The sequence below is a fragment of the Cryptomeria japonica genome, chromosome 7 (genome assembly GCF_030272615.1).
Source record: "Cryptomeria japonica chromosome 7, Sugi_1.0, whole genome shotgun sequence".
Taxonomy (NCBI): Eukaryota; Viridiplantae; Streptophyta; class Pinopsida; order Cupressales; family Cupressaceae; genus Cryptomeria; species Cryptomeria japonica.
Window position 1 is genome coordinate 398,372,445 of NC_081411.1, and position 17,247 is coordinate 398,389,691.

General features: G+C 38.5%; 1 protein-coding gene across 1 annotated transcript in view; it reads left to right on the plus strand.

Moving 5' to 3' along the window:
• The window catches only part of LOC131062304 (trafficking protein particle complex II-specific subunit 130 homolog), a 206,542-nt gene that overhangs the window by 22,832 nt on the left and 166,463 nt on the right, over positions 1 to 17,247 (plus strand). Inside the window, exons 2-3 of the mRNA XM_057995932.2 lie at positions 11,731 to 11,960; positions 12,143 to 12,324. Coding sequence (XP_057851915.2) covers positions 11,731 to 11,960; positions 12,143 to 12,324 — 412 coding nt within the window. The remainder of the gene's footprint in view (positions 1 to 11,730; positions 11,961 to 12,142; positions 12,325 to 17,247) is intronic.

The window sequence follows — 17,247 nt, forward strand, 5'->3', positions numbered from 1 at the left end:
TAGGCCCTTACAAGTCTATGGAAAGATAACACCGAAAAAGGAATATCTACCTTGGTTCAAGTCCTATTTAGAAACAAGTTGAACCAAACATTTCCTATGTTATCAAGTCTTATTTCACCATGTGTGTAATTCACAAATTGCACTAAATCATTTTAAACCAAAAAGCAAGTATTCGTTAGCAATCATCAATTTTCCTTTCACGTGACAATAACATACATGATTGGTCTTAACTCCTACCAAAGAGTCAAATACAAAACATGAACTAATGATAACTTATTCTCAATCATAGCAATGTTCATACGTTATAGCATAACATATAAGTCATGCTTTCATTTCAGTTTGAAAAAGCAAACTACATCCACACAGTTAAGATTTATGACTAGCACATCATAGGATTCCATTTTAAATTAAAATACCTTGTCAAACCAAATGACAATTATTGAAAGAATACAATATGGAACCGTCATCCCAAATGTGCATAGTTTACATAGGTTCACATAAAACAATGCGAAAACACGCAATGGATTTCAAAGAATTGATTGAATAATCAGAATGAGCAAAACGCTCATAAATAATACAAGCTATTTACAAGAATAGCAAGTTTCTAAAAAGAAACTGCTGAGAAGATCGAAGACGATCTTTCTAAAATAGAATGTACACTGAATGAGCATTAATACTAAAATTAACATATTTTAATATTCTATTACCCTCCCTTAATGCTCAATCTATTAACTACACCTATAGACCCCCTGAATTTTACAAATTTATCAGGACCAAGGGGCTTGGTGAAAATGTCTGCTGGCTGCTCCGAGGTAGGAACATACAGCAACTGGATGGATCCGTCTTCAACCAGCTGTCGAATATAGTGACAATGCGTTTCCACATGCTTGGTTCTTTCATGGAAGACTGGATTCTTGGCGAGTTTGAGCACTCCCTGATTATCACAGAACAAGGGAGTAGGACCTGCCTGGGAGACATGCATATCCGCAAGCATTCGCCGAAGCCAAACCGCCTCACAAGATGCCTTAACTGCTCCCCGATACTCTGCTTCTGTCGAGGAGAGAGCCACTGCTTGCTGCTTCTTACTAGTCCATGTGACAGCTTCAGATCCCAAACTAAACACATACCCTGCTGTAGACTTACGGTCATCAACCGAACCTGCCCAGTCAGAATCTGTGTAACCACTGAGTATAGGATCAGAACTCCGAGTGTACAGAAGTCCATAATCAGAAGTGCCACTCACATAACGCAGCACACGCTTCGCTGCTAACCAATGATCAGCCTTGGGAGCTGTCATGAAGCGTGAAATGTAGCTCACCGCAAAACTGATGTCAGGTCTAGTAGCAGTAACATAGATGAGGCTGCCCACTAGTTGCCTGAACAGAGATTCATCCACAACCGGTGAGGATGACTGAGCTGAAAGTTTGAGCTCGGGTTCCATAGGAGTAGAGGCAGGTTTGCAATCCTGCATTCTGAACCTGTCCACAAGACTTCTGGCATACTTGGACTGAGAGAGAAAGATACTGGTCTTAGTCTGCCAGACTTCAACTCCTAAGCAGTAATGTAGAAGTCCCAAATCTGTCATATCAAAAGTGTGGCACAAATCGTGTTTGATCCCAGTGATCAAATGTGCTGAACTGCCAGTAATGATTAAGTCATCCACATAGACAACCACAAACAGAATATCATTACTAGTATGCTTGATATACAGGTTTGCATCAGATGGACTCCGCTGAAAGCCATGATCTGTCAGATACTTATCAATTTTCATGTACCAAGCCCGAGGAGCTTGTTTCAGACCATAGAGTGCTTTGACTAGTCTACAGACCTTCTGTTCTTGACCAGCAACCTTGAATCCTGGGGGTTGCGTCATGTAGACTTCTTCCTGTAAGTCACCATTCAAAAAAGCACTCTTTACGTCCATCTGATGGACTTTCCAACTGAACTGGGCTGCCAAGGCAAGAACGAGCCGTATGGTACTCATTTTGGCTGTAGGAGCAAAAGTCTCCTCGTAGTCAATGCCTTCTTTCTGTGAGAACCCACGAGCAACAAGACGAGCCTTATACTTGTCTAGGGTTCCATCAGCTTTGTATTTTACTTTGTACACCCATTTGCAGCTAATGGGCTTCTTCCCTGAAGGAAGATCAGAAAGGGCCCAAGTGTGATTCTTCTGAAGACTTTGGAACTCAGCTTCCATAGCCTGTTCCCACTCAGGTATACCTTTAGCCTCTGAATATGTCTGAGGTTCAAAAACACTGTGTATGTTAGCCATGAGGGCAAAATTGACTGTATGTTGCTGTTTGCTCTTATTACGGGAGGTTCTACCCTCAATGAGCTCAATATCCCTGAGATCACCAATGGTCTTGGCCCACCATTTAGGCCGGAGAGTAGAAGTGCTAACATCTGGAGGAGCCGGAAGAGGCTCAGGATCAGGAACAGGAGCAGCAAGAGGAGGATTATTCTCCGGAGGGAACTCAGGTAGTGCATCATCGAAAATAGATTCTGCATCATCCCTCCCATCAGGCGAACCTAATGGAATAAGAACACTGTGAGGCTGACCCTCAGAATTCTGCTCAGAAGAAGGGGACTGAAAGAATCCTCTGTCTTCATCAAATACAACATCACGACTGAAGATAAGACGTTCAGTGTCTATATCTATCAGTCTGTAGGCCTTATGGTGATCACTGTATCCTGTCATCATGAGTTTCTGACTTTTGGAATCCAACTTGGAGCGCTTAGCATCTGGAATCCAAACATAGGCAACAGAGCCAAAAACCTTCAGGTGGCTGATCTGAGGATTCCGACCAGACCAAACCTCTTCTGGAGTCTTCCCCTTAACAGCCTGAGTAGGAGAGCGGTTAAGAAGGTAGACAACAGTAAATACTGCTTCAGCCCAATACTTATTCGGAACACTCCTGTGTTGTAACATAGAACGAGCCATCTCAACAACTGTACGATTGCGACGCTCGACAACACTGTTTTGCCAAGGAGTGTAGGGTGTAGTCAACTGGCGTTTGATGCCATGGGTATCACAGAAGTTGAAGAATGCAGAAGAACAAAATTCCCCCCCGTTATCTGTCCTAAGAGTAATGATACTGTGTCCAGACTCTTTTTCAACAAAGGACTTAAACTTCTGAAAGATACTAAATACATCTGATTTAAGTTTAAGAAAGTACACCCACATCTTTCTACTAAAATCATCTACAATGAGCAAAAAATATTTGCAACCAGTAACAGAAGATGTATTCATAGGACCACAAATATCAGCATGAAGTAATTGAAGTACCTTAGATGCGCGCCAAGACTTTCCATGTGGGAATGAAGTCCGATGCTGTTTGCCAGCTTGACAGGCGCCACATACTCCAAGATGCTGAGTCTGAATATCAGGTAACCCTGAAACAAGTCCCTCCTGAGACAGCTAAGAGAGATACTGAATGTTGAGATGTCCATATCTCTGATGCCACAAAGTGCTAAGAGGAGAAACACGAGCTGCCAGAGCCACTTCAGGAGAATCACCAGTGTCAAGGAGCCTATATAGGCCATGATCCTCTAGACCAACAGCAACAGTAAGACGAGTCTCCCGATCAATGATGGAGCACTTGTGAGCACTGAACACCACATCTAGTTGAGGAGAATTCCTCATAATCTGGCTGACAGAGAGCAGATTAAGTTCCATTCCAGGAACATAATACACATTCAGAAAAAGAAGAGTCCTGCCACCAGACTGTATCTGAATAGTGCCTCTGCCAACAACTGTATACTCCTCACCTCCGCCAAATACAACGGAATCACTGAAAGGTGAGAAGTCTGTAAACCAGTCACGCCGATGAGAAAAGTGACGTGATGCACCAGAGTCGATGTACCAAGCAGAAGACCTGGCATGATCTAAAGACCTCTTTGCCATAAAAGCATAAAAGGCGGACTCCTTCTGCTCGGAATGTTCCGCAACATGCGCCTTCTGGTGTGACCCTCCCTACTTCTTTTGTTCAGAAGCGAGCCTTTGACGGCAATCTTTCTTCATATGGCCGTACTTGTGACAGTAATTGCACTGCACATTTTTCTTCTTAGCTCCATCCTGTGTCTGAGAAGAGCCTTTCTGCTGAGAAGACTGAGAGGACTGAAATTTGCCTTTATCCTTCTGAAAGGATTGAGCTGTGAAGGCATTTTCCGAGGAGGCTGATGTAGTACTACTACCAAATTGTTGTTTCCAGCGATCCTGCTGGAGAAGTTTGGTGCATAGTTCTAAAAACTTCAGATCAACATTAGTGGAAGTAATATTGAGGGTTTCAATGAAGTGTTCATACGATTTCGGAAGACTTTTTAAAGTGATTACAACCATGTCTTCTTCCTCCATAGTCCGACCAATAGCTTCGAGTTGATCGCGAATGTCCTTAATCCTCGTGAGGTGCTCCTGTAAGGACATACGTTCGTCCATCATAATGGAGAACAACTGATTCTTCAGAAAGAATGCTCGGCTCTTGTCGGATGTCTCATGCAATTCCTTCAGATGCTTCCAGATGTCAGAAGCTGTCTTGCCAGAAGGAATCTGCGGTAACTGATCATTAGTTACTGAGAGTTTGAGAAGCATGACTGCCTCCCGATTGCGTTCATCAAACTTATCTTGATCTGCACCAGGTGTACCAGGACTGAGTTCTTTGCCCAAAACAAGCTGGTCAAGACGCCTATATTCAAAAATGGTCAACATACGCTGTTTCCAGATGTTGTAGTTGTGACCATTAAAGCGTTGACTGCCTTCTAACATCAGATTGGTGAGAGAAGCCATTTGCACGTTTCCCAAGAAAAATTCCTGGCTGACCCAGAAAAAAACAACCACCACCCAGAAAAGTGTGCAAAAAACCCAAAAGGATTCTCCTGTCAGAATCTGGATTCGCGGGCACGAAAATCGAGGCACCCAGAAAAAATGGACAACAACCCAGATGAGAGTTTGAAAAACCCACCACGAATCTGCAAGAAAAACTGGACTTCGATAAAAACTGGAGGTAAGAACTTCAATCGAAGTTTGTAGAGGTTGGCGCCATTGTTTGCAGACAGAAAATGACGCAGAAAAATGGCGAGTTGCAGGTGGCGCCGCTGGAGATGACAAAGCCGAAGCCTGCAGACGTGTTCAGATCGCGACGCGAACAGATCACGGAGCGCGCGGGTTTGCTGGTCGCCGAACAGGTCACGGAAACAGGCGCGGGTGGCGTTGCAGGCGGAGGTCGCGACACCGAGAGCAGAAACGAGCCCTGGGTTTGCACAGAGCCGCGGACATCACCAGGGACGAAGGTTGCAGACGGAACGCCAAAAAACTACGGCCCTGCGCGAACACAGGTCGCGTTAAAACACGACGCCAAAAAAAAAACCAACGATTCCGCCCAGAAGCCGAAAAAAAACTTTGAAAAGTTTTTCAAAAGAATAATTTCGAAAATTTCCACTAATTTGAAATTAGGATTAAAAAAATTTCCGAAAAAATTCCTCCTGTAGCTCTGATACCATAAAACAATGCGAAAACACGCAATGGATTTCAAAGAATTGATTGAATAATCAGAATGAGCAAAACGCTCATAAATAATACAAGCTATTTACAAGAATAGCAAGTTTCTAAAAAGAAACTGCTGAGAAGATCGAAGATGATCTTTCTAAAATAGAATGTACACTGAATGAGCATTAATACTAAAATTAACATATTTTAATATTCTATTATCACATAGTTCATTCATGGCTCTTCTACAAATTGAACCATAGATTGACAGAAGTTCTTAATTTTACATTTCTTAACAATACAACAATGAAGGTCTTGCAATATCACATTCATCAAGTGAACTTTACATGCTTCCCAAAGCATAGTTGTAGATCTTGTTTGCCATAACGGTGACTGACACCACCCAACCATATGTGACCCTAAGGCCCACCTCGTTGTATTGAGAGATGGTCTATCAGACAATCATAAAAATTCATGTAAAACAATGAGTATGATACAAGACCAAGGCACCCATAACACATCCAATAACATGCACATTGCAAACATAATCAAATAATGGTTTATGAGGGCAACGACATCAACAACCAATAACACACGAGAATGGTGATAACCAGCAATAACATGCAATGAGTATGATGATTCGACATACTCATATAGAGAGAAACAATGACATCTATCTTGTCGCATGCAATTTGAATGGTGTGACTTGCCCATACTCAAGCAAAAGAATACAATATCACCAACGCCATAGAATGAGTGACAATTTGACAACACTCATCAAATAGAGTCACATATATACATTAGGTACAAAAAACCTGATCATCAATAGGAGAAGACTACTAAACACAAGATGTAGAGTGTCATCACAATGGTTATTAAATCCACATGGACATCGAGAGGTTTGACAACATTTAAAATTGGGGGCTTCTCAATGACAGCCATCTAGTCCCAACTAGATTGAAATGTTGTCCCTTTCACTATTGCTCATGAACCCATTTTAGGTATTCAATAATAGAATTAGCACATCTCTTGATTAGGTTTATTTTAATATTTTATCCCTAATCAATTTTATCTTCTTAAATGCTATCCCCTTCATGCTCCTCACATGGGCATATTGTAATTGTAAATGCTGAATAGGGGTTCACTCAACTCCTAATTCTAGAGCATAGCCTAACACAAAACTGCTTGAAACAATCAAAAGAATGTGACATGGAAAATGAGGCCAGCAATCAAGACACCCATATCCAAAAGTTCGGAAATCACTTTTCCACAAAGGTTTCGCATGTTCTAAAATCCAATCTTCACATTTTCAAAATTTCAAGAAGCATGCAAAAATCTTAGTCACGACCATTGAAAGCTTCAAAATTTCTTCAATTTTCAAAACACAAAATTTCCAAAAAACAAGCATACCCTTTGGAGCATATCAAAGTGGAGATCACACTTTTCACATCTCACATGATTTTAAGAAAATTTCGCTTGAATTATTGTGATATTTTATATCTTTCAGAGAATGAAAACATATAATCAAAGATACCGGTTCTTGGCAAAATGGGCTGGGTTTGGGTCCTGGTTCTTGCCCGGTCCTGGTTCTCCTCGGGTTCTCCCTGGGTTCCTCCCGGGTCCTGCCCAGGTGGCTGGGTTCTCTGTGGGTCCTTCTCGGGTCTTGCCCAGGTGGCTGGGTTCTCTGTGGTTCCCAAAAACGGGGCCCACGGGTTATAAAAACACAAAAAACAATTAAAAAACACCTTTTTTATATGTTTTTAACATCTAAACCCTAATTTTGCCCCTTATGATGCATGAAATGCATCTAAACATATATATAATTTTGATGTTTGAACATATATATATATATATATAAAATTAAAATATATATATGTACGGACATACCTGTACCCGTACCCAAGAAATTTTTTTTTTGTCGAATCTGCAAATCCGTACCCGAATCGGTAACTTAGCATATAATATATAAAACATCCAACAAACTAATCGATAGATTCTTGCTCAAAGCAAAACCTACAAACGCAACAACCTAGCATTTGCATGGTAAAAACAAGAATCTAACTAAGCATTTGTACAATATTTAAAGAGGAGAATACCTTTGATATACTAGACAAACCCTCAAGCACATATGAGAAAACCACTACCCAAGCAATCGTTGCCAATTCTTCCAAGATTCAATTGTTAAGTTTTCAATCTACAACCAATCCTCAAGCAAATCCACATTTGCAAACAAAGCACTCAATGGAGGAGAGAAGAGAGAGCAACATGGACAAGGGTTTTTTAAAACCTTTTGCTTTTTCCCTCTTCACTCTACAAATCTTGGAACCCCAAAGTCACTTTTTGTTCCTTTTCACATTCCAATAAGTTATTTTCAAAAAGGTGTTTGCAATTAGATATTTCACTAAGAATTTTATTCATATTGCTTAAGGATAACTACCTTTCCAAATGATCTATAAAGTATTTCCATTCCAAATGACTAATGCATTTAATGTTAATTTATTAATTTTAACTTGTTGCATTTCCTCAATCGCCTCAATATTAAAACTGCATAAGACCTTTTCTTTAAGGCAAGTAATAAACTCTTTCAACTTAAGCATAAAGGATATTTTGTAGACACTCAAATCAAGCGTTTTGAAAACCAATTAGACACAAGTGCAACAAGAAATAAAAATACACACAAAATAAACACAAACTTTATAGGTTTATTCACAATGCAGGGATCTAGAATCAACATTGATTCCTATCATGGTTTCACAAGGTTACACAAAGACTCATCTTGTAACTTGAATTGAGCGAGACAGGCAGTTCAACATAACATATTTCCTGTAATGTCCCCACTTTGAAATAGAATTTAATAATAAAAAAATAAAAAAATAAAAAAAATACAAAAGAATAAAAATAAAATTTAGATTAAAATATAAAAGAATATAATTAAAATTTAGTTAATGAATGGTCAAAAGACATGGAATGAAAAGTTGTGACTCCCTCAAACATGAGATATAAAAGGGAGAAGAGAATCTCATTTGAGAGGGGGAGGTATGGAGAAAAGGAGGAGGAAGGGAATGCAAATCAAGGAAATTTTAATGGAAGAAGAAAAGGAATGGAAAGTAGATAAGGAAGTGGCTCTTTCAAATGGCAGAAATTATGAAGGGTTGCATTTTTTCAAAAGGGTGCCAATTGTGAAAGGTTGTGTCTCTTATAAAGGGAAGAAGGTTCATTTGAGGAGGGAGATCGGTTTGGAGAATAATATATTATTCTCAAAGTCAGCTATGAAAGGTGACAACTCAATTCTTATGAAAGGTGGTGACTCAATCCCTATGAAAGGTGGTGACTCTTTCACCGATAAGGTATAAAGGAGAGATCATTCCAAGCATGCCTCACTCAATCATCACTCATCTCTCATGGATCCACAAAAGCAATCATCAATTATCAATCAAGCAAATAATCAATCAGAAAATCATACTATCAAATCAGCATTCATTTAATCACCAATGTATGAAACCAGCATTCATTACATCATCACTCTTCAAGCACCTAGTCAACCATCACTTAATCATCTTTCACCAATACTTCAAGTCATACAATCAAAGAAAAGCATTCAATTAATCAATTATTCATACGAGTACCAATCATTCAACAACGATACATCAATCATCAAGTGACCATCATCGAAGATAACAACTAGACATTCAAATCAGCAAGTACTGGCAGGCTCACTTATTTAAATTAATACAACAGTCTCTATACTGATAAAGAATTGTAGTACACTGCATACTGTTTGACTTTATGAATTGACTGAATTATTAATTGGTCTATCAATTGATATGAATCAGGAATACTGTACAAATAATACATCTGGCTACTGTTATACATATCTACATTGTTATTTTTGTTATGATGATGTGTATGCATATTAGAATAGTTATAACTATAAGGATCCCTTTAAACTTTCACCCAAACTACCGTTTTGTTATGGAGTAGTGGTAGGGTATATGGGGAGAGCAAGAGGCTTAAGGGTCCATTTGAGTTGGGTAACCCCGGGTGGGGTTGGGAGCCCGAATGGCGGGTGTCATTCTGTGGTCTTGGGCTTGGTGGACAGCCTCAAGGGGCCTTATAGGATCTCCTAGGGTGCTTAATGAGGATAGGTTGTTTTGGGAAAGCTTAAGGGAATTCTGCATGTACATTATGAATATTATTGAATTGACTAGAATCCTATTTTTAACATTGTTGAACTATATGTTTATTTATCTTGCAATAGCTAACCTGGTTGCATGCTTCAAATCAAGATGCTAAGTTGACAATTTACATTCCCGAGCATAATCCAAACCCTATTTGGGAATTCTAGGGCAAATTGAGTAAAGTCCCAATAGGGGATATTACATTTACCTAAACCAATTTTCTCCAATTAACCACTATTGGGGAAAATGTAATGTCCCTTTTTCGGTTCATTCCAACATTCTTGGTGAGTGCCAGTTTTATTGAAATAGAATTTTAACAATGGTAGAGTGTTCTCAGAGTTAAGATGAGTGCAATGGTTTTCTTTCCAAGTGCAAATCCAACTTTTGGAGAGAATTCCACACTTATTGAAGATTTCCAACATCGTTTGAGAGCACCAACTTTCCTAAGTCCTTGGGATGTGTGGATAAAAATAATTAAATAAATAATTTAGTTGTCTTAAGGTTACTTTATAGTTTATATCATAAATGCAACTTAAATTTATTTGTTTTTACTGGAATGTGGCCTACATCATAAAGTGTTTTTAAAAAATAGCTAAAAAGTGTTAGCACTAGGCATGGGGAATGTTGGAATGAACCGAAAAAAGGACATTACATTTTCCCCAATAGTGGTTAATAAATGATAGCAAGAAGCTTGTCAAATAACTTGGATGCAATGGGCACTCACCATAAATGTAATGTACCTTGGTGGATGAAATGATAGCATGTAACTTGTCAAAAAATTTGCTGCCAATTTTTTCATAAACCCGTGGCAATTTTATTGCAAAAACTTGTTATAACTTTGCATTTTTTTCAGAAAAAACTTGTTGAATTGGTATACAATCAATCTTTCTGTCCAAAGTTAAAAAGTTAGTGATTTTATCATTTTTAGGATGCGATTTGGGATGATTGCAGCAGCTTAGGGCACATGAATACAGAGGTTTTCTTTGCCTTCTATCTACTCGGCCCTTGTATATGAGTGTGATTGGAAAATCTTGAAATTTCATAGTTTAAAATTTTAAAGGTACATCCAATCTGAAAGTCAAAGAATGATTGAAATTAGTGTCATAGAATCAGAGATATTAGATTGCACGCCAAACAAAAATAAAATCATTTAGTACATAGGCTTTTAATTATTCTTAGAATAACAATGATTATCATGTTTACAAATTACAATATAGCTTTTAAAAACGTTATCTAGCTGACAATCACCAAATTTTTTTAATTTACTTCTCATTTATGAATTCCAAAGCTTTGTAGTTTGCCAAAACACATATAGATAGCTGACTGAAAATTCCATATGAGGCAAATTTTCACACAATGATAACAAAATATATTTTATACTGACTCATTTCATTTTTTGTTAGCATTTGTAAGTGTTTATTGGCAAAATTATAGATTCAATCTAATATCAGTGATCCTATTATTCAAAATAAAATAAAATAATATATGTGATCCAAAATAAAATAGTAAATATACCATCCACTTCTGCAACACTCACAGCAGCAGCAGACTTTTTTGAGTTTTAGTTGTGGACAAAACATTTTCATTTATATATTTTTATTGATATTGAAACTTGAAGTTCATATGTATTTAGAGGTTGAACTTGTATTTTGGTCTATCATATGCATTAAACTCTAATTTTGATTTATGCATTAAACTCTAATTTTGATTTATATATGATTGAAATCAGTAATATGTTCTACAATACAGTAATATGTGTGCTTTTGAAGAGTATTTTAAAAAATATGTCTTCTCAAATGTTCAATGAATTTGCCGAGTTATTTTTGAGTCCCGAATTATTAAAATTTTTGGGCCTGTTGAGTAATTGCCAAGTTTAAGTTTTTCAAATATGGTTGGTTTAATGACATTTATAATTTTATATGCATCTATACAGATGTATATGGTTTCTTCCAAATTATATGATACTAAAAAGGTTTTCTTTTGCAACTGATAGTGCAATTCTTGAGTAATTTTAGAAACTTTTATGAGATATGGCAATCAATCGCAATAGTTGAATTTGTGTTTGTACAGTTGAAGATGTAAGTGATCTGTGGCCTACAGTCAAAGATGGGTTTGAGGGTCGTGTGCCTTTCCGGAAAGCTTGCCTTAACAGCAAGGCCCGTAATCCTATTTATGTGGAGAAGCTGCCTGTAGAATTCATCTTAACAACAGATTCTCGTCTTCGCAGCCGTTTTCCACAAGAACAATCTCTTTTCTGGTTCCGGCAACCTTATGCAACTGTTGTACTTGTTACTTGTGAGGTATAATTGAGAAAGATTTGAATTCACTCGTTTGAATGTTTATGCTGTCATTTTTTTGATCTATTTTAATGAATAATGGCTATTGTAGAAACTTCATGGTATAGGCAATTGAATTACTTTTAAACACAATTATGTAGACATGACTACCTCAAACTTTTCTTTTGTTCTTTCCTGGCATCCAGGATTTTGATGAGTACAAAACAATACTAAAGCCTCGCCTAAAGTTGATTGTTCAAAATGATGAACGTGAGTGGTTTATTGTGTTCGTCTCAAAGGCATATGTGAGCAATGACCAAGCAAACAAAATGATGAAGAGAGTATACAGTAAGCTTGAAGTTGACTTTAGCTCTAAAAAACGAGACAGGTAAGCCATCATTTTGTATCTTGTGTTATTTCTCTCTTTGGACTTGTATATAAAAAAAACAGCTGTATTTTTCTTGGTTTTGAGTGTGAAACTGAGCATTCTAGTATATAAAATGGAATAAAACCTGATCTCTGTTATGTACAGATATATCACAGATGATTATTGAATTATCAAGAGTGGATGAAAACTATAAGCTGAAATTATTTATTTTGTTTGTCACATTTTCTTAAAAATTATTAACTTCTATTTCTTTCTTATGCAATTCTTATGGGTGGCTTTAGGGGCCAGAGCATGTCTGATAGTCACCCCAATTACTTTCCATTTTATTTATTCCATGTCTATAATTTGTTAATGATATATGTTGTGTGTCATCATGTTTAACATAATTGACTTCATCATTTATAAGTAAGTTGGGATGTCACATCTTTTTGTTGGCACTCACAAGTGCTTGGTCAACATTTCAATTAACAATTTTTTTTGCAATATTGTGACAAAATGAAATTCCCACAGTATACAAACTACAAAAATATATTTGTAACTAATGATTTTCAGATATTTCTCAAAATACTCTTTGCAGACACTGTTTAAATTATTCTACGAAATCTGGGCAAGGTACTATTGTTTGGACAGAGATTTTGATGGCTTTTCACTTTCTTCCAGTAGCATGATCAGAGGTGCTTGGACATTCCCAGGTTCAGGCATATATCTCTGTGTGGTGATCCCGTAGCTATCAGATTGATTACTTCTTTTCTTCAACCCATCAGTGGTGCTGGAGGCATTAAGTGTCATTTAGGTGCTATTAATTTGTGTATTAATGGGTACAGATTGGCGAGGCATTGCTCATCCTTGTGATCCACAATGGCTAAGGCTGCCCAACAACCCAGCTCTCATTCTAGTGGTCATGACTCTATCTAATCAAAGCATTGAGGACCTGTTGTGACCATTTCACACATCGCCCCATCGCAAATGGGGACCCCCTCTTTTTGCTTGTTTTTCGCTCGTTTTCGCTTTCGTTTTTAGGGTTTTGTTAGTTTGTTAGTTATCTGGATTTCGGGTCAAGCCTTAGGGTTTTTATTTTTGTCTTTTCAGGCCAAAATCCAGTCGTTTTTGAGAGCTTTTGAGCTTCCTTTTCTAGGATGCAAATTTTGAATGCAATGAGTTCGCCAAAATGGTCTAATTTTCAATTGGAATGATGCAGAGCTCAAATTTGTCTAAGTATTGAAAGTGAAATGTGAATTTTTGTCCGATTGAATATTTTGACCAAATTTTGACTTTTTTTGATTTTGATCCTGGGCATTGGAATTGATTTGTTTTCACCTCGTGAAGTGTTAAAATGTGAAAAATCATGTTATTTTGGCCTGTAGGAGCAAAATCGCTCCTGTCCCTCAGTGAAGGACGGGAGCTCATTTTCAAATATCTCATCATCCCTGCAGAGTCCAGACAAATTTCAAGTTGGAAGTGATGGAGAACGGCGATATCTTTCCATTGAATATAAATTGAAGATTTTTATGAGCACAGAAATGCCTCCAGGAGGAAAATCGCTCCTGTCCCTCAGTGAAGGACCGGAGCTACAAATCAAATTTCGCCTTGTCCTTGCAAGATTTCGATGACTTAACAATTTGAAAGGGTCCGAAGGAAGATGCTTTGCCAAATGAATATAATTTGAGATGCAAAAATGAAGGAGAATAACCCAGAATGCAAAGTTCGCTCCTGTCCCTCTCCAAGGGACCAGGGCGAGGTACCTTGTCGCTCCTGTCCCTCTCCAAGGGACCAGAGCGATTTCCTTCATTAGACAGAATCTAGGCAAATGTCAAGGCAAGTTTACGTTCAAAAACAAGGGAAAACATGAGATGGACGCATTGAATACAAATTGAAGATTTTTTGGACGACCACAAAGGTCCTAAATGTCTAGTTCGCTCCTGTCCCTCAGGAAGGGACCAGAGCGATTTTTGATATAAATGATTTTCTTGCAAAGTTACAGATGATGTTAAGGCATGAACGAATGGAGTGAAGAAAGACGAATCCGTTGAATATAGACTTGGAACCTGACAAAGTGATATAAAGGCTACAAAAGGAGGATCGCTCCTGTCCCTCTCCAAGGGACCAGGGCGATACAATGGTGATGTTACTTCCTATGCAAGTTCAAGGTCGATCCAAGTCAAGACAAGGTGGCGAGGGACATTTCAAGGCGTCTTTAGCAAGCACAAACATTAAAAGGTCGTCACAATGATGAAATTCGCATCCTAGGACATAGATCGCTCCTGTCCCTCTCCAAGGGACTAGGGCGATGTTAGATGCATTGGTCATTTTGTGCAAGATTTACGTAAGAACAAGATTTCATAAAGTAATGCATGGTCCAAGGCATCGTTTGAAGATAAATGCAAGAGTTTTTCAACGTCCAAACATTGCCAATCAAGGTGAAAAGCTCCCATCGCTCCTGTCCTTTGGACAAGGACCAAGGCGATACTATCAAAAGCACTCATTTTCCTTCAAGATCCAAGCTAGGCGAGGTTAGGTAAGGTGAAGGACGACGTTTGAAGGACATCACAACAAAGATCAAGGTTTAAAGTTGACAAGGTCAAGGAGAAAACATGGATCGCTCCTGTCCCTCTCCAAGGGACAAGGGCGATGATCCCTTTAATACGCCCAAAACTTCATGCGAGCAAATGGAATAAGCGCAAAAGACACGAACAAAGGATGTTATTCGCCAACAATAAAAGATCGAAGTTAAAAGATGCAAGATGGACGTGGAAACAAGAAGATCGCTCCTGTCCTTTGGACAAGGACCAGGGCGATGTACACTCAAAAGGCACTTAAGCACACATGCAAAGCAATCAAATGCGAAGAACCTATCAAGATGATCGATTTTCAACGTGGAGATGAAGGAGTTGGACGTAAGAAATGCAAAATCAGGACAAAAATGTTGAATCGCTCCTGTCCCTCTCCAAGGGACCAGAGCGATGAGGTACGTCCCTTCCTTTTTCATATTTTGGCGCCAAATAAACAAATTTAAATTTCCTTAAATGCTAAATCGATTAAAAAAATTGAAAATCCATTTTTATTTAGCATTTAATATGGCGTTATCTTTTATTAATTATTTTTGCCTTAATTAAAAAATCGAAATTTGCAAACGCAAGGCATTAATAATTAATTAATTAATTAATATAAAATCGAATTTAGAGCGCTCAATTAAGCAAGTCGGCCTTGTTATTTTATTGCAAATCATTTAAAATCATTTTGAAAAATGGTTTTATTTATCAAGTCGGCCTAGGGGATGAAAAGGTGTGAGCACTATATATAAGGGGAGTGAAATGTTCATTTTCACATCATTATTTTTTTTTATCCTTTCACATGCGATCTTGAGGAGAAGGAAAGAAGTGCTATTTCAAACTAAAGGTGGCGCTAATATCATCAAGTGTGGAGTGCGAATTGCGTTGAAGACCAAAGGTGGTGCGAATTTCATTCATCCAAAGGGTGGCGATTTATACATCAAGGGTGGTGCGAACTTGAAGATCTATTTGATGCGATTTGTCAAGGGCTAATTTGAAGATCCATTTAAGACAAGGCCAAAGGCGATACTTGAAGATCACATTGAAATCCAAAGGTGGCGAAGTCGATTTTGAGGAGACCACATTGAAGACTATTTTACTCCTCCAATTTTCCCTAGGCGATCTTTTCCTTTTTGCATTTTAGAGTTAGCTCTCTATCGAGGTATGGCGATTTAATTATTATTGCTTTATTCATTCATCGTCGTATTTCAAATTTTGAAATTTTGAATTTTGAATCTCTTAGCTCAATCGTTATTTTTTAGGAAATGATAACTCTAGAGACTTATCATGACGTTTCCTAAAAACTTCTCTCTCTTATTTACGCTATTTATTGCAAAATCTAGTTCTTATAATGAAATGTTGTGTAGGTATGGCAACCCCAAAGGCGGGAGCATCCACCAGCCGCTCAGCTCTCATGAAAGAAGATCAGAAGACCGAAGAGGTGGAGACCAAGATCGTGTCGAAGTGGAGCAACATTGGAGATACCAACTTGGGGAACTTTAGCACGAAGAAGTTCCGAGAGGTCCCTTACATCGGCAAGCCATCACCTGTCGCCCGGAGAATAATAGAGAGTGGCATCATTAAGGCGGCCGGTTTTCCTCCAGCTATTCAGTGCCACGAGTTGATGATCGAGTGTGCCCGTCACTACAATCCACAGTCCAGGACAATTGTGTCCAATGAGGGAAACACTTTGGCGTACCTTTCAGAGGAAGCCATAAGTGAAGCCTTCCATCTTCCAGAGCACAGGGACATGATATACAAGAGCATTGAAGGAGCCAGATCAGTGTACGATGATGATCCAGATGCTTGCCTAAGCATAATCAACAAGAACTGGCTACTCAAGAGTCGTCCCCGTCTAAGCAAGGTACCGAACACACCACACCGGATTGATTTCCAGGAGGAATACAGAGATTTGATTACCATGCTCAACAGAGTTACAGGAGCACCTCATGCCTTCTATTTTGAGAAGTGGATGTTTTACTTCATCCAGGTGATTGTTCAAGGAAAGGGTACGATACATTGGGCTAGGATAATTAGCCATTGCTTAGACGTACAGTTGAGAAGACTCAGGGCTACTAAGTCCTTCCACATGAGTTCATACGTCATCTATGCCTTAATCAGGAGCGTTGAGTACGCAGGACTACCTCACAGAGGAGTGATTGGAAGAGGACCCGGCGAGGTCAGAGCTTGTGAATCCTATACCTACTTGCATCATCCGCCAGGAAAGAACTACAAGTTAGTCAATGATACTTTCACGATGAACATCACAAGGACATTGCAAGGTGGAATTCACAACAAATTATCTCAAGATGCCCAGGAGTTCATCAAGAGGTACGGTGCTTGGTTCATTCAGTTTCCCAAGTTCACTTACATT